This window comes from Vulpes lagopus, chromosome 10 (assembly GCF_018345385.1).
Source record: "Vulpes lagopus strain Blue_001 chromosome 10, ASM1834538v1, whole genome shotgun sequence".
Classification (NCBI taxonomy): domain Eukaryota; kingdom Metazoa; phylum Chordata; class Mammalia; order Carnivora; family Canidae; genus Vulpes; species Vulpes lagopus.
In genome coordinates, this window is record NC_054833.1 from 80,678,496 (window position 1) to 80,698,452 (window position 19,957).

General features: G+C 55.7%; 1 protein-coding gene across 1 annotated transcript; it reads right to left on the reverse strand.

The window, feature by feature from the left end:
• Positions 1–6,180: 6,180 nt before the first annotated feature.
• BSND (barttin CLCNK type accessory subunit beta) lies at positions 6,181–19,460 on the reverse strand. Its single transcript, XM_041772390.1, has 4 exons — positions 15,995–19,460; positions 10,025–10,119; positions 7,804–8,073; positions 6,181–6,997 (listed from the first exon to the last, which is right to left on the reverse strand). Exons 1-4 carry the CDS (start codon positions 16,169–16,171, stop codon positions 6,583–6,585), a joined length of 957 nt encoding a protein of 318 aa, XP_041628324.1. The 5' UTR covers positions 16,172–19,460; the 3' UTR covers positions 6,181–6,582.
• Between the last annotated feature and the right edge of the window lie 497 nt (positions 19,461–19,957).

A 19,957-nucleotide genomic window follows, 5' to 3' on the forward strand; every position in this document is an offset into this window, starting at 1 on the left:
AGATCCATCCATGGATCCCACTTACCCATCAGATCAAATCTGAGCCCCACCGTAGGAATTCAAAGAACTCCAGGACCAAGCTCCAGCCTCCCTCTCTGACTTCATCCACCAGCCCTTCAGCTGGCCAGTCTCCTCTATATTCTAGAAGTTTCTTCCTCCTTCTCTCCTGTGGGGCTTGGCGTATCCCATGCCCTCTGCCTGAGATACCCTTGTCCCTTCCTTCTCTTGCTTAAATCCTGGCTTTCAACACCCACCTTCTCTGGGTCACCTTCCAACTGTTCCAGGTCTTAATAACCCATTTAAAAACAAAAGATTAAGTCCTTGTGTACTTTAGAATCATCTGGCTTGTTTATTCAAAATTCAGACCATCCCAGACCTCTCCGGAGGTGGCTCAAGGACACCAGGCTTTTGAAACTTCCCAGGAAAGTCTGATGCTGCAAGCCCAGCCTGATCTGTCGACCTGCACTTGGGAGGTGCTGATAATCCAGTGCTTGGATAGCAGCTCCAAGTCCACACTGGCCGTTGGTGTCCACACATCATACATATCCTCCTCGTCCCTGCAAGCAGTGATGATCATGATAACTCCCATCTGCTGAGGGCTCCCCAGGCACCAGACACACGCCGAGCACCCCGTATCCACCATCTCAACTGATCTTCATGATGTGCTGTTACGTGGACATTATTATTATTATTTTAAAGCTTTTATTTATTTATTCCTGAGACACACAGAGAGAGAGACAGAGACACAGGCAGAGGGAGAAGCAGGCTCCTTGCAGGGAGCCCGATGTGGGATTTGATCCTGGATCCCAGGACCATGCCCTGCACCAAAGGCAAATGCTCAACCGCTGAGCCGCCCAGTTGTCCCAGGTAGTGATTATTAACTTCATTTTACTGATAAGGAAACTGAGGACCAGAGAGGGTAAGCCTCTCAGCCAGAGTCACAGAGCTTGCCAGGTCTTGAAATCAGGCTGATGATGCCCAAGCCAGCGCTCCTCACCCCTAGGCCAGCGAGCCTTCAGAATGGGCACCTGGATCAGTTCAATTAAGGTAAATTCCTTTCTGTTTTAACACCACTACTGCCACTTGCTTTTGCTAAGTCCTGGGGACAGAAACATGGTTAGCCAGAAGCCCCTGTCCTCTAAGGACCTCCCCATCTAGCCGGGGAGCCTGGCACATACATAGCCAGTCACATAAGGAGCACTGGGACAAGAGCAGGGTGCCCTGTTTGGGAAAGACGCCGAGGAAAGAGTGGGGTGGGGATGGGTCCCGTCCTGGGAGGGGAGAGAAGGCCAGTTCAGGCCTCAGAATGGAATTTGAGGCAGCCCTTGAGGGATGGTAGAGAAGGGGATGAGGGGCTTCGGGCAGAGGGAACAGCCTGAGTGCAGGCAGCGTGGCGTGAAGGGTTTCCAGGCGTTGCTGCGCTGGGGGCGGCGGTGAACAAATCGGCCGTTAAGGGCAGTTGGGGCAGATCACCAAGGGCCTCAAACACCAGGGTGAGGAATCTGGCCTCATGCTGAGGGCAATAGAGTCATGGAAGGTGTGGGAGCAGGGGCGTGTCTGCCCTCAGCGCGAGCACAGGGAAGGGCACAGGTAGGTGGGTGCTCAAGGGAAGCCCGATGCCTGACTCAGCCCTTCTCTGGGAGGATGGGCAAATTCTTCAACTTCTCTGAGCCCGTTTGCTCATCAGTGAAAAGAGGGATAACACACCAACCTTGCAGATTTTGAGGCTGAAATGAGATCAGGCGAGCAGAGCCTGGCAGGGGCATTATATGTGTGGACCCGGTGGCAGAAGGGAAAGAGCACAGGCTGCGGGGCCTTCCATTTGAATCCTAGCTCAGCCCCCCAAGGACTGCCAGTCTCTCAGGGCCAGAGGGAGAATTCAACTCAGAGCTAATAGACATAGGGCCCCTGACACCCCGCAGATGCTCAGCAGGCCTGGTCTGGCCGGCACCCACCTCTGTGCTCCTGGAACACCAGCAGTCTGGCTCCCCTTCCTCCTGCTCCCGCGGGAGGCTCCTCGTACTACGGGCCTCAGCTCCCTGCCACTTGCTCAACTTACCTGCCCCTCAACACCTGGGCCATAGACATCTGTGCCTTTTGCAAGGAGCTTTCACGTGCACATTCTTCCTGGGGAACCCACTCCCCACTGCCAGTTTGTAAGCCGGACAGAGAAGATCTGCTTTGTGCAGAGGAGGAAGGGGAGACCCAGAGAGGAAAGCCAGGACAGGCTGATGCCGTTCAAGCACCTGCTGTGTGTCAGAAGCGTCACATTCTTTAACTCTCCTCCAAAACCCCTCCCCCATTGCATGTGTGGACACTGAGGTTCAGAAAGGGGCAGTGACTTGTCCAAAGTCACACAGCAAGGAACTGGCAGAGGCTGAGTGTAGGCCCAGATCTTTCTGACTCCAGAGTCTGGGATTTGGAACAGACGTGTACAGCGTGGGGTTGACAGATCTGTCCCCGGGGCTGCTGTGAGGACCAGTTGGGAAAACAGGCAGGAGGGCAACTGAAACAGTGCTTAAGGACTAGAAATAGAAGTGAAATCTGGTCCGTCTCCACCAAATCACAGAGAGAACAGGGACAGAAGCCTAGGGAGGCTGCAGTGTGCCCAAGGTCAGGGCAAGCCCAAGCTCACCGCCCCCAGGACCTCCTGCCCAGGTAAGGGCAGGGACTATCCCTCTGGGGCCTTTCCCCCCACTCCAGGAGAGTGGAAACTTCCAAAGTCCCCCTGACCTGCCTGGAGGGTGAGAAGAGCAGGAATGTCTGCCATGGTACACGGCTCTGGAGCCTGGGGCTGAGGCTGGAATCCCAGGGCTTGCCATGGCCTCCAGGCCCGTCCAGCACCGCCCCCCCACCCCACCCCCCACCCTGAGCCCTGGAGCTCGCCCGCCCCTGGGTATGTCAGAGGCCCATGTTCTTAGAGGAGGCTGGAAGTAGTCGAGGCCAAGGGAACAGAGCGCCGTGGGGGGTTGCAGGTGCAACAGGCTGGCAAGGCAGCTCAGAGTCTGGGGAGGTCGGAGCGGAAGGAGAGGCCCACCGCCCCCTTGCTCTTCAAACTTTTAAAAAGCTGCAGCCCCTGGGGCAACTGGTGGCTTAGAGGTTGAGTGTCTGCCTTCAGCTCAGGTTGTGATCCCGGAGTCCCAGGGGAGTCCCCCGCAGGGAGCCTGCTTCTCCCTCTGCCTGTGTCTCTGCCTCTCTCTCTGTGTCTCTCATGAATAAATAAAATTAAAAAAAAAAAAAAAGATGCAGACTCTTCCTTTCAAATGAAATCCGCAGCATGTTCTCTTCCCCACTCCCAGGTCACTAGCAAGCCCCAGGGGAGGACCCCCCACCCCCAAGCAGTGAGGCCTGAGGAAGCGCGGCAGCCTGGCAGCCAGGGGCCAGCCTGGCCCTCACAGCTCAGCCTTGTCCTGTTGGGCATGAACAATTCCACAGAACATTGGCATGAGGCAGGGCCACTCCGTGACCATGATGGGCAAAGGCAAATCAAGGCCACCCAGGAACCGTGGCTGAGCTCAGGTGAGCATGAATACCATGCAAGCCTCAACAATGCTCACACCTTCCCCCGGCTGGGCTGTGACTGCTGCCCCTTTGCCAACCTCCTTCTAGATCAGATTGACTAATCATGGAGTTAGCCCTGCTTCCCGACAGTAGCTGGTGTGGAACAGGGCCCTGCTTCCCTGATCCTCCCTCAAAGCCCCTAACTCTCAACAAGCCCTTTCTCAGGCCTCTGAGACCTGGTTCCCATGGGTCTGTCCCCCTCGCTGCCGTGAGGAACAAACCCAACTATCCACCAGGGCTGAGCTCCCAGCTGCCCTATCCTGCAGGGCACGGGCACCTGGATTTCCAATAGCCCCACCACTGACTCTGCAGAAGTCAAAGGCAGGGACCCATCACCTCCTTTTTGCACACGAAGAAAGTGAGGGCCACGAGGCCACCAGACTTGCCCGAGTTCACAGGGCAGGGGGCTAGGGGGAATGTATAATGTATAATCCAAATGGGATGACTCTGATCGCAAGTGGGTACACCAACAGTATAAAGTAACTGGGCAGGGGCAGCGGGCAGAAACCAGGACTGTCCAGGGCAGACCAGACATATGGGCTCCCCTTCAGGCAGCAGGATGTGGAGCTGGGACTGGCAAAGCCAGAGTCTCGCCCTCTCTCTCTCTCTGCTGCCCCAAGCCCTCACCCTGCCCCCTGTGCCAACCCCTAGGATGGGGTTAGCCTCCGCTGGGGCTCTGGGTGCTCTGGGGCATTTGTGATTCAGGGGTGCAGCTGTCGCACATGGCCTTGCCCCTGTGCTTGGTGGTCCCTTTCCAGAGGGTGCCCACAGTGCCCGCCCGACAGGATAGCTTATCTACGCTGCCCAGAGGGGGATTAGGTGGTTTCACATAAAAGAATTTAAGGTGAAAGTGACCCTTTTACACACTGAAAACTTTATTTTAGCTGTTTGCCCAGACAACCCTTCTGATGCAGGTCACCTGCTCCCCCACTCACTTCGTAAGCAGGGCACACTGCCCCTCACTGTGTCCCCAGTCTCGGGGCTACTAGCAAGAGCACATTACAGCAGGGGGATGCACCCACTGGCACCCCTCACCATAAAGGCTCTCCTCCTCGAGGTAGTAATGACCCAGAATGAAAGAGGAGTGTGTTTCCAGGGGTGTGCACTTTTTTTTTTTTTTATTTTTACTTATTTTTTTTTTTTACTAGGCAGGGAGGGTAGAGAGTCTTAAGCAGACTCTGTGCTGAGCAAGGAGCCTGACTCGGGCTTGATCTCACAAGCCTGGGACCAGGGCTTGAGCTGAAACCAAGAGTTGGAGGCCCAACCAACAGTGCCATCTGGGCGCCCCAGGGGCAAGCACTTTGGACTCAGCCCTGGGGGCCTCTCCTTCCCTCAGCTGAGATCCCCAACTCTAAACCAGAGGCCAAGCCTAGATGAAGGTCTCCTCCGCCCAGCGGCCCAGGGTGCAAGTTCTGAGCATGCAGACCTGGCGTGAAGGGGTACCACGGCCCCTCTCTCTGAAGCTGCCACTGTCTGTGCTGGGGCACGCAGGCACTTTGCAGAGATGAGCCTGTTAAAGGCCTTACACTGTGTGCCTACAGTACAGTGGTATCTCCGGGGGCTGCTCAGGGAGCCTGAGCTATTTGTCCCTGCATTCAACGGACCAGAGATGGTTGTGTGGTTGTCACTCCACCACCTCTGGGCTCTGCTGGCCATTTTTAACTTCTCTGCTCCCACCTTGGCTTGTACTCTGCCTCTGTTCCTAACTCACAAGGCACCAAGCTCAGTAGACTGTAAGCTCTTGGAGGGCAAGAATCTTACTAGTTCACATCCGTCTCCCCCTAAAAATCCTGGCGTTGTGTTTGGCACACAGTGGATGCTCAGTAAATGCCACCCGAATCAAATCGAATCAGGCCAGGAGGCTTCATTTCACCCACCATCCCGAGCCAAGGCAGATGTATTCTGCAGGGAAGGGAGTTTCTTTGGGGACTTTCTGCCTGCCTTTGTGACTCATATGGTGTGCCATTTGGAGGTTTGCATACCAGAGATGGGGGGGGGGAGCGGGGAGAGTGAAGGGCCTGGGAATCTAAGACTTAGGGCATGGGTGTCTGCAAAAGGCTCATCTGCAAAAGGCTCATCTGCAAAAGGCTCTGGTCGGCTTTGTAAACCTTCAGTGGGCATTGATCTGAGCACAGGAGATACTGAGGCGAGTAAAGAGCAAAGACGCTAGCCTTGAGCAGTTGTCATGCTCCAGCAACAAACGTACAAGGCCCAAAGATGGCATAGAGGAGCCAGAAAGAACGTATTCAGGGAAGTGGTAAGTGGTAACAGTGGGAAAAGCTTTCAGAGGAGGGACATCTGTGCCAGGGTTTGAAGGATGAGTGTGAATTTGCTTGACAAGGAAGCACAGGGCCTACTGGTGGAGGGGACAGCTTAGGATGGTCTTGGGGTGGGGGAGTGGGCTGGGAATTGGAGCAACAGAGGTTGAGGCATGGGATGAATGGGGAGAAAGCTGGGAAGTCACCGGAGGTGAGTCAGGGAAGGTTTGGATCTGGGGCAATGGAAACCACAGGAGGGATGTGGGCAGGATGAGCGTGGTTAGCTCTGAGGGAAGATGGATCACTCCAGCTACCGGGGGGGGGGGGGGGGGGGGGGGGGGGGGGGGGGGGGGGGGGGGCGGGGCATGGGGGGTCAGCTACAAGACTCGACAGAATGGGAGCCCTAAGAGGCCCTCAGAGAGGATCACGGCCTCAGGGGTAGCACCAAGGAGGGTCTGTTCAGAAGCCAGCTTTGTGGGGAGGCAGAAACAGCTCTTGAGGGCCCCAGCGGCTGCAAATCTCAATGAATCATATTTTACCTGCAAAGCTTCACCAAAGACAATTAATAGTTGAAGAGCAATGGTCCATGGACAGCAAGCATCCCCTCCCACGCACTTCTTTGAGCATTCAAAATGCCCTCAGGTCCACTTACTCCTATGAACCTCCACATAAGCCCATTTGGCAGACAGGGACATTAAGGCCCTGTGAGGTCACATGGGGATTAGCAGTGGTGTTGGGCTAGAACCCAAGGAATAGTTCCATCTCAGCCCTGGGCATCGGGCTCAAAGCCCAGTTCCTTGTCCGGGAGGGGGTCACCAGGGCTGTCCGGCAGCCCGTAGTACAAGTCTTCCTCTTCCTGCTCTGGCTCGTCTGCTCCCATGTCTGAAACCTTCTCTTCCTCCTCCTTTGTCCTCTGGGACTGCTGTCGACAGCTGGACAGGGCCGTATCCTGCCGCTGCCCCTCTGGAGGTGCATCTTCTGGTGTGGGAGCGTCAATCAGGGCAAAGTCATGGAAGCGGTCCAGCTGGCACCTGCAGGCCCAGGGCTCCCGAGGTGGGGGATGGGGCCCCTCCCCCTCAGGTGGAGAGGGGTTGGGGCTGCCGCCCTCACTGGAGTCCATGTCTAGGTCATCTCGGAAGGAAGCCAACGGTGCAGGGCCCTGGGGACAGGCCTGGAGGCTGCAGGAGCAAAGGCCCAGAGAGCAAGGGTAGCCCTGAGTCAGACTGCCTGGGTCCAAATTCCAGCTACTAGCTGCAATGCCCAGTGTAGGTGAGTTTACCTGTCTGGGCCTCAGTTTCCTCCTCTACAAAATGGGGGGAAATAATCATACTCACTCTTATGGTTTACCCTGAGGGTTACAGCATATAGCATGTGCAAAGCACCTTGCACAATATCTGGCACATAGTAGGTACTTAAGAACTGGGATTATGTTATTATCCAAACCAGATGCTTCTCCTGCCTCCCTGACCACCCAGGGGTCTCCTGTGGGCCTTTAGCCCTTGCCACACAAGGTACCACCTTCTGTTCCCTCATCTGCCTCCCCCCAAGTGGCTCCTGTGGGTGGGGCCCTCGAGGTCCGGCAGGGAGTAGGTGCCCCGCAGTGTTGGTGGGATGAGTGAACAAACGGAAGAATGAGAAACCTAGTTCACAGAGCACATCAGCAGCAGAGTCCAGATTTGAACCCACCCAGTTCTCACAACAGCCCTCAGAGGCAGGAGTGATGATAGTGATGATTATTATTCCCACGTGGGGAAACTGAGGCTCAGGAGGATAAGAAACTTGCCAAGGCTACACAGCAGGGGAGCTGGGATTCGAACCCAGGCCTGGCAGGCTAAGCCAGGCTCATGTGTCAGCTCTCCCTGCTGCCTCTTAGGGCGTCCCCACCCCCTTGCCCTCGCCACTCCCGAATGTCCCAGCCAGCCCCCAGTGGCCCAGGGCCCCACCGGCTTCACGCTGGAGCTGGTACAGCACTCTGTGTACTCACCCAGGCCTGCTCGGAGTGGGCTGGCTTCCGCCCTCATCCTCATCCGAGCCCCTGTGGATGACCACCGTGGCCTCCATCCAGGCCTGAGCATCACGAGGGCCACCTTCTCCTCCATCACCGGCTCCCGGCTGCGGCTGTCCCGGCCCCGACGCCAGCAGGGGGCGAGGGTCCTCATGGTAGCCCATGACCTTCATCTGGATGTGGCTGAAGTCAGGCAGGCTCTGGTCATAGGCGGCTTCCTCCCACAGCCTGACGTATGGGGGCTCGGGGCTGGGTGGGGCGCGGCAGGGAGCAGAGAAAGAACAGGTCGGTGGGCAAGTCCAATCAGCAGACCTCACAGGAGGACACCTGGGTGTCGTCTCCCCACCCTCCTGCTCTGGGCATCGGTCTTCCCTGATCTCAAGCCCTTGGGGGATATAACTGTACCCAGTTCACGGACAGGGAGACTGAGGCCCAGCAAGGAGTGGCTGAGCTCGGGCTCTTAGACCAGTGCTCCTCCCACTCCACAGCTTCCGAGATAATCCCAAGAGAGCACCCGCGGAACGTGGGCAGGTTCCCATGGACGCAGAGTGTGCTGCGTTTCAGACGGTGAGCCAAGGCCTGTGCTCACCACTGCATTTGTTCTGCACACCCCTGTGAAGCAGAGTGATCGTCCCGTGCTGTTTTGGGGGAGGACACAGCAGCAGCGACAGCCCAAATATTGAGTGCTCCTTGCCTGACAGGTTGTCAGGTAGCTCACGTAATCCCTGCCCCACCCGGGAACCGGGGAGTGTGAAGACTTCGGCGGGCTTGCCCACAGTCCTCCCACACCAGGTGACACTGCTGGGGCTGAAGCCATCATCCCCTTCTTTATGCTCTCCACAGCCCCTCCGCAAAGTGAGGTGCAGGGACTAGATCCCCTGCCCAAGATCACACAGGAGGAGCCCAGAACTCGGCTCTGTGCAGTGGCTCTTCCTGTGTGACCAGTCCTAGGCCCACCCAGGGTCTAGCCACCTCGTTCCCCTGCGGAGGTCATTCTGTTGTGCCAGGAAGAGAAAGTATCATCACTGCCTCCTTCCCCAAGCAAAGGAGAGTGTTCCAGAACCCTGGCCATAGTCCCTGGACCTGCAGCCCCATCTTTAAGCACAGAGTCACAGCCTCCAGGGGTGGGGAGGGCGGCTGGTCCCACTCCCTCTCCAGGGCTGGAGTACTTGCTGCCGTGTGCTGGGGAGCCATGCAGGTCTGGTCTGGTCCATCACTGACTCCCTATGAGGTTTGAAGCCTGTGATTATACTTCTTTTTTTGTGTTTTTTTTTTGTTTTGTTTTTGTTTTTTGGGGGGTGCAGGGGTTTTGGGAGGGAGAAAGAGAGATGGGGAGGAGGAGACGGAGAGGGAGACTCCCAAGAAGGCTCCATGCCCAGCGCAGAGCTGGACTCGGGGTTTGATCTCATGATCCTGAGATCATGACCTGAGCTGAAATCAAGAGTCGGACGCTTAACCGGCTGCACCACCCGAGTGTCCCTGTCATTATACTTCTTGAACCTCAGTTTTCTCCTCGGTATAAAGGGCCCGACACCCCCACTTCACACGGTTCCCATGAGGACTAAAGGAAGTGATGGGAGCAAACTGGCTGATTTGATCTCTGGTTGACAGGTAGCACGTCTCACTAGTGATGACACCCTTGGAGATGGCCCAGCATGCACCACGATCTGGTCTTGGTGGTTTGTTTATATAGGGCTGTCCCTTAGCCCTCCCTGAAGCCCTAGGAGAAAGGTACGATTACTACCTGTATTTTACAGCTGGGACAAAGACAGGTAAGTCACCTTCTCCCAATCCCACAGCCTATAGGTGGAGAGCCCCAGGACTGTGCTTGGCCATCAACACGCCCCTTGTTTGCCATACAGAGTCGCAGTCACAGCTGTTTGGCATTTAGGGCCACACCTGTTTTTGATCTGGTATGCCACCAGTTCCCTCTAAAACGGGACAAAGTCCTTGAGCCTCAGTTCCCTCAGCTGTAAAACAGGAAGAATAATGCCTACCTTGTAGAATCAAGAGTTCAAAACAATCCCTGGTTTCTAACGGCACGCTCTCAGGACGTGGGGAGGGAAAGCAGGAGCCTGCAGCAAGCGGAAGAGGCACCAACCAGCCCTCTAACCCCCCTCCATCACTCTCCTCTGTAAGAGGATACAGGCCTGAGGGGCTCCTCCCACAGCCCCCCTGCCGCGGAGGGCCTGGCACCTACCTCTTCATCTCCGCAGCGAGCCCATTCTCCAGGAGTCCCAGTGTCTTTGGGGACAGGATGCCTTGGAAGTCCGAGTCAGCAGGTATGAAGGTGATCTGCAGGGCAAAGGAAAGAAGGCTTCTCTGTGGCTCCCACACCCATCCTGGCCAGGAGGGCTCCCTGCGGGACAGCAGAGGGCCCTGCTCAGGGCCCAGCTGCAGTGAGTGATTGGATCTCTGGGCTCTTGCTCCCATCTGGCTCTTCATTCACCCAGAAGACATTTATTGAGCACCAGCTGTGTGCCAGGCAGTCTTCCAGGCACGAGGGGGCAGCAATGAGCAAACGGGAGCCCTGGAGGAAGTGGTGTCTTGTTATTTCCCAGGGTCCAAGTCCAGGGCCCCGAATGCACCTGGCACAGAGTAGGTGCTTCATCCTTATCTGATGAGTGAGTGGGAAGCGAATCGTTGCCACGTATTTCTTGGCACAGAGGCAGTGGTGGGGGCCAGAGAAGTGAGTGACTGAAGTTGCACCCGCCAGTCCCTGTAGTGGAACTCTCAGGGATCAAGAGGTCTCTGCAAGTGCAGGACATGGGGTGGGCACTGGGTGGCAGAGGGGAGGCAGGTCATAAAGGAGGCGGTAGGATGAGACAGAAGGAGCCCTGCTTTTGGGGTCCGGGAGACTGGGGAAGATTCCTTTCTTGGGCAGGTCATCACTCCTCTCGGAGCCTCTATGTACCTCTCTGTGAAATGGGCTAGCCTCAAAGATATATTTGCAGCATTTGTTCACAACAGGCAAAAAGTGGAAAGAACCCAAGTGTCCAACAACAGATGAACAGATAAACGAAACGTGGTACATACGTACAATGGATCATTATCCGGCCTTAGAAAGGAGTGAAGCTCTGACATCTGCTACAACACGAATGAGCCTTGAAGAAATAAGCCAAGAACAAAAGGACAGATTCTGCAGGAGTCCACTTACATGAGGTACCCACACTAGTCAAATCCATGCAGAGAGCAGAATGGTGGCTGACACAAGACCGGAGGGAAGGGGGTGGGGAGGTATCGTTTAATGGCCATAAAGTTTCAGTTTGCTAAGAGGAAAAGATTTCTGGAGATTGGTTGCACAATAATGTGCATTTAATTAATACTCCTGAACTGCAGGGGCACCCTGCTGGCTCAGCTGCTGGAGCATGTGACTCTTGATCTGGGGGTTGTGGGTTTGAGCCCCACATTGGGTGTAGAGATTACTATAAAATAAAATATATATATTTAAAAAAAACACTACTGAACTGTACACTTAAAATGGTTAAGACAGTAAATTTTATGGGTAAAATTTTATATTTTACCATAATTTTTTAGATGGGGCTAATGATATCTGTCTCCTGGGGTTGCTGTGAGGATCCCATGAGATATCGTATAAGGAAGCCTCCAGCAGAGTTCTGGGCACAGAGTAGCTGCTCAGTAAACCATAGTTCAATGCTTCTGAAGATGAAGTTATCTGACCTCTCTGAGTCTTGCTCTCAACTGAAAATTTGTTCAACAAATATTTGACAAGAGCCCACTGTGTTACACCAGGGTCATAAATGGCAGCCCCTTGTATCTCTTCTACAGAACATGATGAGCCAAAGACACTTGTCTGCACCAGAAAGTCTCCATCCTGCTGGGGAGAAGGGAATGATGGATGGAGGGAATCTTAGAACTCCTATGAGGAGTAAGCTTCCCTGAAATGCCTAGAAATAAGGCAGAGGTCTTGGTATCTTCCATACCCACCAAGCATGCTCTGCCCTTGCCAGCTGGCTCTGTACTTCTTAGAAGCTGCCCCTTTGTCTGCCTCATTACCTCATGGCCCAGTCACCACCTCCTCCTCTTCCTCCTCCTCACCACCACCCCATCATCATTATCATTATCACTATGCCCACAACCACCACCATCACCACCACCCCATCACCATTATCACCATTACTACAACCATCATCATCATCACCACCACTACTACCATCATCATCTCCATCAACATTATCACCATGTCATTCCCATCACTATCACCATCATCGCTGCCACCACCATCATCATATCATCACCATCATCACCACCACTACCATTACCATCACCTCCATCAACATCATCATCATATCATCATCACCATCACCACCACCACCACCATTGCCATTAACGCCATTACAACCATCACCATCATCACCACCACTACCACCATATCATCTCCACCAACATCATCACATCATTACCATCACTGTCACCATCATCACCTCCATCAACATTATCATCATATCATCATCACCACCACCACCATCTCTATCATCACCACTATCATCATGGCTATTACCATCGTCACCATCACAAGAGAGCATCACTATTCTCACCACAGTGAAAAGCCTGAGGGAGAAGGAAAGGCTGGAGCAGTTGGAACACAAGTCCTTTTAAGAGAGGGGGACAGATAGAGTTGAAACTGGTGAGGCGGCACCAGACTATGAAGACCCCAGGACATCAGACTAAGAGGTTCAGTCTTTATCCAGAAGCATGGGAGCCCTGGAGGAGTGCTCAGCAGGAAAGTACACAGGCAGATTCATGTTTAGGCAGAGCACCGAGCTGACCCGAAAGGGAGGGAGCAGAGGGAGCAGAGGGAGCAAGGGTTACCCATGGAGAAGAGAATCCATTGACCGCCAATCAGGGGCCTGGCTCTGGACTCCAGTGGAGTAGGTGGGATAGGGGACTGGGGGAACTGTGGGCAGAAACAGAAGCCAGACAGGGAGAGGCCCTGCTTCCTTCCCTTCTCCCAGCAACCCTGCCCTGTCCCAGCCAATGGGCATAACATCCCTGACAGTCTCATATCTCAGATTTGCCTCAGTTTCTCCTTCTGTAATGCCTGAGGTCCAGCTCACCCCCTTGCCTGACCAAGTCTACTGCAGAAGTTCAAAGAGATAAGCTCAGTAGAAGAGCCAGGGCCACATCTAGCCATGGCAGGCACTGCACATGTGATGAATGAGAAATGTCTTAGCAGTTTCTACGGTCTTGGGTTCAAATGCTGCCTGAGTCCAGGGGCCCATCATCTCTCACCTGGCCCAGTGAAGGAGCCTCCGCCACTGGCCTGGTTGCCCCCAATCCTTCCTCCTCTCCGATGTCATCCTGACAACTTTCCTGAACTACAAAGCTGATTGTGTCCATCTTTGGTCTCATCAACTAAAGGGTAAGGTCCAAATTCCTTAGCATGGCACCCCAGGCCCTGTGGAGCTGGGCCCACTGTGTCTCTACCTTCCCTCCAACCTCCACCTGCAGCAGCACGCTGACCCACTCTTGTTGCTCCCTTCACTTGTGCCTTTGATCGTGCTGTTCCTTCTTCCTGGAAAGTCTTTCCCCATCTTCTCTGCCTGGTGAACTTCTACGTAATCTACAAAAGCCCTCATCTTGTCCATGAAGCCCACTCCCTCCCCATCAGGCAGAAAATTGTCTCCCCGACAAGATCCTAGCCCCTCAAAGACAGAGGCAGCTTAGTTCATGCTACTCTTAGATCCTAATGGGCTGATTCCGTTCCCTTATACTTATATTTCTTTCAATCCAGAAAATTCCCATTTGTGAGACACTGAGAGACAGGGGAGGACAGCGCTAGCATTTGCTGAGAGCTCCAGGGGGCCAGGCATGAGCAAGCAGAGCAGACGTGAGGGATGGGATCCCCCACCCCCCACCCCAACCACTCCTCCCTGGTCCATAACACACTTTCCTTCCTTTGCCTTGGTGCGCTGGCTCCAAAGCCTCCGTCTCTGAAACACACACCACACGTACCTGCACCAGTGCTCGCACCCCTGCACACACACACACACACACACACCGACACCCACCCAATGCCACAAACACCAGTCCTAAGGACAGAGTGTAATGTGGTCCCCCCATACCAGACCCTACTGGTCCCCACATGGGGCCGTGCAAGGCTCCAGGACATGGGGGGTGGCCTCTGCCAAGGTCACAGAAGAGGGGCAGTGGGGGACACGAAAGCGTTCTCCACACTGCCCTGCTGCCTCCACAGCACCTGAACACGTGAATCTATCAACAGTTACTCATTAATGTCCAGTAAGATTCCCTCTCCCTTCTCTCCCTCCCCCGCCACTGCCACCCGGTCCCTCTGCCCACCCCCACCCCCCAGAGCCACCTCTGGCAAAGGGGGAGAGGCAGGAATGACCTTGCCCTCCACACCCCTGTGGTCCCCTGGTCAGGCCCCACCATCCAGCCTCCTCACTGGGAGGATGACAACAGAGGTGGGGTGACGTGGGTGGCTTGGGCCCCAGGGACCTCTTCCCCCGGTGACCTGTACTCAGGGCATTGCACAGACAGAGGCTAGTTGACTGTAAACTGCTGGGTAAATGGCTACAAACCAGTCCAGACCGCCCAGGCACCAAACACACAGCAGGGGCTGGCGCACAGAGGGGGTGGGGGTGCTGAGGGAGAGCCAGGCCCAGGGCCTGCCCCCCTAGCTCCCTGCCTACTCCCCTGAACACCCCCAGCACAGCTACCCAGGTGGGAGAGAGGAGGGGGCTGCAGGCCGTGGGGGCTGCCCTACACGGCAGGACCTGCAGGGCCCTCAGATGCACTCCCTCTCACCCCTCCTTCCTGACACACACTTTGTACGAATGAAGAAACAGGCTCAGAGAACGAAGGGGCTTGACCAAAGTCTCCCAGGCAGTTAGAGACAGAGCCCAAGTTATGATCCATGGCTCCAGGGCACCTGGGTGGCTCAGTGGTTGAGCACCTGCCTTTGGCTCAGGTCGTGATCCCAGGGTCCTAGGATCAAGCCCCACATCGGGCTCCCCACAGGGAGCCTGCTTCTCCCTCTGCCTATGTCTCTGCCTCTGTGTCTCTCATGAATAAATGCATAAAATCTTAAAAAGAAGAAAGAAAAAGAAAGAAAGAAGAAAAGAAAGAAAGAAAGAAAGAAAGAAAGAAAGAAAGAAAGAAAGAAGAAAGAAAGAAAGAAAGAAAGAAAGAAAGAAAGAAAGAAAGAAAGAAAGAAAGAAAAAAGAAAGAATCCATAGCTTCTCTCTTCATCTCCCTGGGTCCGTTGGACAGCTGTGTGACCTTGGAAAAGTCTCCCATCCTCTCTGGGCCCTGAAAAATTACAATTCCTGACATGATCCATCATTGTTGGGAGGATCAGTAACAAGGAGATTGGAAGCCCTTCTCCTAAATATCACACCCCACCATTCATAAAACATTCCTACATCCCATCTCTTCTCTGTTCCTCATAATAACTCTGGGAGCCTGGGGGGAAATAGGAGCTTGGGCCCACTTTACAGATGAATGAAACCAAGGTTCAGAAAGACAAAGGTCACACAGAGGGTTTGAGACTTAGAGCTGGAACTAGAACACAGGATCCCAAACCAGTGCTCTTCTTACCACTGAGTCATTCACAAGGATAGGACTACATTGAATGGAAGAAAAGGGCACTGCCCACCCCCCCACCCCCCCAACGCAGGCATGGTTCCCGCTGACCCACCCCGGAACTCTTGGCAGTGCGGGGACACAGGGGCCACCCTCCGAGGGGGAAGGCTTGCCCTTTAAGTCACATGCAGCTGAGCCACGACCTCAACTCTGACACTTGGGAACTGTGGGAGCCTGGTGCTTCTCCACTCGACAATGAACTACAGATGGTGCCAGAAAGCTCTGGGTGAGGATGAGCTACACCATGAAGCAGGAGTGTCTCCGCTGTGGTTTCAAGCACGTGATCGTAGGGTGGGTTTCACTGTCTCCCTCATGGTTTGGGGCTCTAGATCCAGGGGGCTTCCGACCAGTCCTTATGATGAAGCATGGAGGGAGGGAGGGAAGGAGGGATGGAGGGAGGGATGATGGAAGGAGGAAGGGATGGAAGGAAGGAGGGAGGGAGGGAGGGATGGAGGGATGGGTGCTCAGGAAGGAAAAAGAGGGTAGAGCAGGGGGGGACGACACCCAGAACCCAGGCACAGCCCCATCCCTCCCGGGCCCCTACCTTGGGGTAGCACTGGCACATGCTCCAGACGACGCCCCCGATCACCATGACGCAGCCCATGGCGTAGAAGGTGCCGTAGACCTGGGGCCGGTCGTGGCTCATGAGGAACGTGCCGAGGGCCAGCAGGAAGAGCCCCAGCACGATGAAGCCGATGCGGAAGGTCTTCTCGTCAGCCATGGCTGCCCGCCAGGCCCCGGCTGGGGTGACACCGCGCAGCGAAGGGGGAGGCTCGGGGATGGCTGCGGCGGGGCTGGGGCTCCCGTGGAAGGGCGGCGGCTCCGGCCGGCTGCAGGGGCCGGACCACTCACGGGCGGGCCAGGAGCTACGCTTCGATGGCCTCGGGCCACCCGCCCACCTTCGCTCCCTCTCACCTTCCCTGGGGCGGCCAGAGCCCGCGTGTGTGCGTGTGTGTGCGTGTGCGTGTGTGTGTGTGTGTGTGTGTGTGTGTGAGAACCTGAAGGAGGGGAAACATGAGGGAGGGAGAGGGGGAGGATTCAGGGGCTGGGCCCCGGCCAGGGCTTTGACATCACCTCACTTGCCTGCGTGGGGCTGCGCTGGGCTGGGCAGGTGGCCGGGAAGCAGGACGCCACAGCACAGCCCGAAGAGCCTAGAATGCCGCGGGAGGGTTCCAGGATCCCCCGGGCCGGCTACGCTTTAGGCTCCAAAGAACCCTGGACTCTTCAAGGTCATGGGGTTCAGGAATAATAGCTCATTTTACCGGACGGTGGGGCTGCACGCCTGACGCTGCTCCAAACGTGTTACGGCTGTTAACTCATTTAAGGGAACCCCGCGAGGCAACTACTACTATCTCCACTTCACAAGTGAGGACAGAGGGGGCACATCACCCACGGTCACACAGCTAGAAATAGCAGAGCAGCTGGAATTTGAACCCCGACGCTGTGCACCCGGCCACCATGTGATACTGCCTCACTGTACCTGACGGTCAGAAGTGTGGGCTCTGGGGGCCAGGGCGTGGGTTCTGGTTCCTCTGCCCAGGGACAGTGAACTCATGACAACATGACCCCTCTGTGCCTCAGTTTCCCTCCCCTGTACAATGGGGTAACAACCGCACCTCCCAGGACCAGCGCGGTCTCCAGGCCTGGCCTCCCTGGGATCCTCTTTCCTTTCTCATACCCTGCGCTCCCCCAGACCTGCTCCAGTGAGCTGCCCCCCTAGAAACGCTGTGTGCGTTAGTGCCCCTGGAGGGCGGGAGTGACCGACAGCAAGTCCCTGGCCTCCTCCCCCGGGAAGACGCCTTCACCCTAAGATTGGCATTCTGATGTTGGAGTTTCAGTCCTGGGGACGGGCTGATGGGAAAAATCAGATCCCTTTCTGAGATATTATAGGAAAAGGAAAGCCATGGGGATCTCTAAAAGAAGATACTTTTATAGGTTTTATAGGGTTAAGTCACCACGGGGAGATACAAGGCCAAGTCAACTGGCGTCCTGACTGATGGGTTTGGGGAGGCTTCTGTGTGTGGCCACGGCCTTCTCCCTCCTTCCCAGCACGGCTGTGCTGGTTCTGGGCACCACAGCTGTGCTCACACCCTCTGCCTGGTGTTCCTGACCATAAACATTTATTCCAGCAGCAGCGGTTTCTCCTTCACCAGCTCTCCCATCCAGGTCAGCCACACTCTAAGTTGGTGGGGGTCGGGGTGAGGAGGAGGGAGTGGAGGGGGGTCCCCGTAATAGCTCAGGAGACCCTCACGGTGAGAGGTGGCTAAGGGGTCACATCCAAGTTTGGTTCCCCAGGTGAACTGGGCTGGAGACTCGTCACCTGTGCGTGGAGGGTGGTATCAGGTCGCCTCCTAGGTGACCGCGCGGGGAAGTGACCTAAGGAAGGAACACCTGATGGGATCTGGTTATCAACATGGCTGGACCGTCCAGGGCGTCAGGGTCATCATCACCTGGAAGAGGGCTCAGGGGATGCAAGCGCCAGGCGCCCCGCCCTGGGAAGAGGCCAGGCCGGGAGGGGTCCAGGCGGGGCGGGCCGGTGGGAGCCCCGCGCGCCCCCTGGTGGCCGCCGTGGCACGCGCTCTGCCGCCGCTCACCCCGCGGTTCTAGCAGGCGTCTCCGCCCCTCCGCCCGGGTCATCGTGCCCATTTCACAGGCGAGGAAACTGAGCCTGGGAGTGGCAGGGACTGGCTAATACCTTCCCAAACCGAGTCGGCGGCTAAATGGGGACCTATGCAGCCCCAACGCCAGTGTGTATGATGGATCTGGCCCTTACCCTTCCAGAGAGGCCTCCCAGTCACCCAAGCATTTTCCTCTGCTCCCCACCTTTTATTTCCACTCCACGACCCAACCTTCATTCCCCTTTTTCTCCCCTCTTAAAAAAAAAAGGAGTGACAACGAGTAAGAATAAGAAACTCTGGGACAAGCAGGTGCTGGGTGGACCGGGTCTGGTGTCATCTCTTCCCTAGAGCCCAGGCCTTTGCCTTCCAGCCAAGGGGGTGGGGGTCGGGGTGGGGGAGTAAGGGGGTGACGGTGGGAGGAGCGGGTCAGGGCTCTTGTCCCTCAGATCGGTACAGGGTCCTAGAAAGATCCTCAGAGGCAGGGAGAGGAAAGATCGCACCCATCAGACAGATGCAGAAGCTGAGGCTGATGGAGGCAAGGTGAGCTACCCAAGGTCGCAAAACCTGTAAATAGCAGAGCCCAGAATTCAAGCCAGGTCCCTAGCCAGGCTCTTGCTGAGCACCAGCTGCATGCAGGGCCACCTGAAGGGTGAGGCACTCTGATAAATATGGGGTTTCAAAGTGTGTTGGCACTTGGTGCTACTTTCCGAGGCACAGTAAGGTAAAGGCTCTGAGACGTGGGTGAGGTCCGGCACGTGCACAAAGCGGAAAGAGGGATAGACTGGAGGTGGGGGAGTGGGTAAGGAGGTGAGAGGAACGAAGGGATAGATTCATAGAAGGGATCTTGAAAGGTTGTTTGGAGCTCTGTCAGGGCAAGGGAAGCAGCTCAGAGAGCGACAGCAAGTGCAAAGGCCCAGGAGTGAGTAAGCACTGACTCGTGGCTGGAGCTAAAACTCTAAATGCCACGCACACCCTTGCCCCTACACTGCCCTGCCCTCAGACCTGGCCCTCCTGTGTGAACTCCATCCTTCCGGCGTAATTCAGGCCATCACCTGGGATCCCAGCCAGCATCCTTACTGCCTCTTCACACCCTCTACCTCTAAGTTGTAAGAATCCAGTCACTTCTCACCCCCAACTACTGCCCATCCCTCTGGTCCCAGCCCCATCCTCTCTGTCTCCCTGACAGTCTCCGCTTCGACCCCTGCCCCCTGAAGTCTCTTTTCAACCCAAATGCTAGGTGAGACTATGTCACTGCTCTGCTCAGGACCCTGGAAGGACACCCTGTTTTATCAGACTGAAAGCCAGGGGCCTCAAAACAGCCTACCAGGGCCTAGGTAATTTGCCCTTGCCGCCCACCCCAGCTCCCCTCTCATCCTACTCCAGCCCTCTGGCTCCGGGCACACAAGGCACCCCACGGCCTTTGCACCTGCTGTTCCTTCTGCTTGGGAGACTCTTCCTTCAGATATTTGCCTGCCCCCCCCACACACCTCCTTTAGGCTGTTGTTGTGGAATGTTCTCTTCAGGCTGAGGAGTCCCTGCTGTGACTCCTAGAACAGCAGCACACCCTCCCCACCAGTGTTCACTGCCCTTTCCCGAGTGACTTTTCTCCGTAGTGTGTGTCCCCACCTATTGTGCTACATACATTAAGTATCTATCTCGTCCCTTGTCTGTCTCCTACTGCTGCAGGCTGTGGACTTTGTTTTGTTCATGGTCGTAAGCCCAGGGGCTAGGATGAGTACGCTCCTGATTGATGTTGGGGAGTGGACGGGTGGATAGAACTTCCAGAAGAGAGGGAGGCCAGAGACGGAAGCACAGGCAGGCTTGCAAGAAACCACTGGCTCTGCCTTCATTCTCTGTGATTTTAAGTCTCTGAGGCTCAGTTTCCCGGT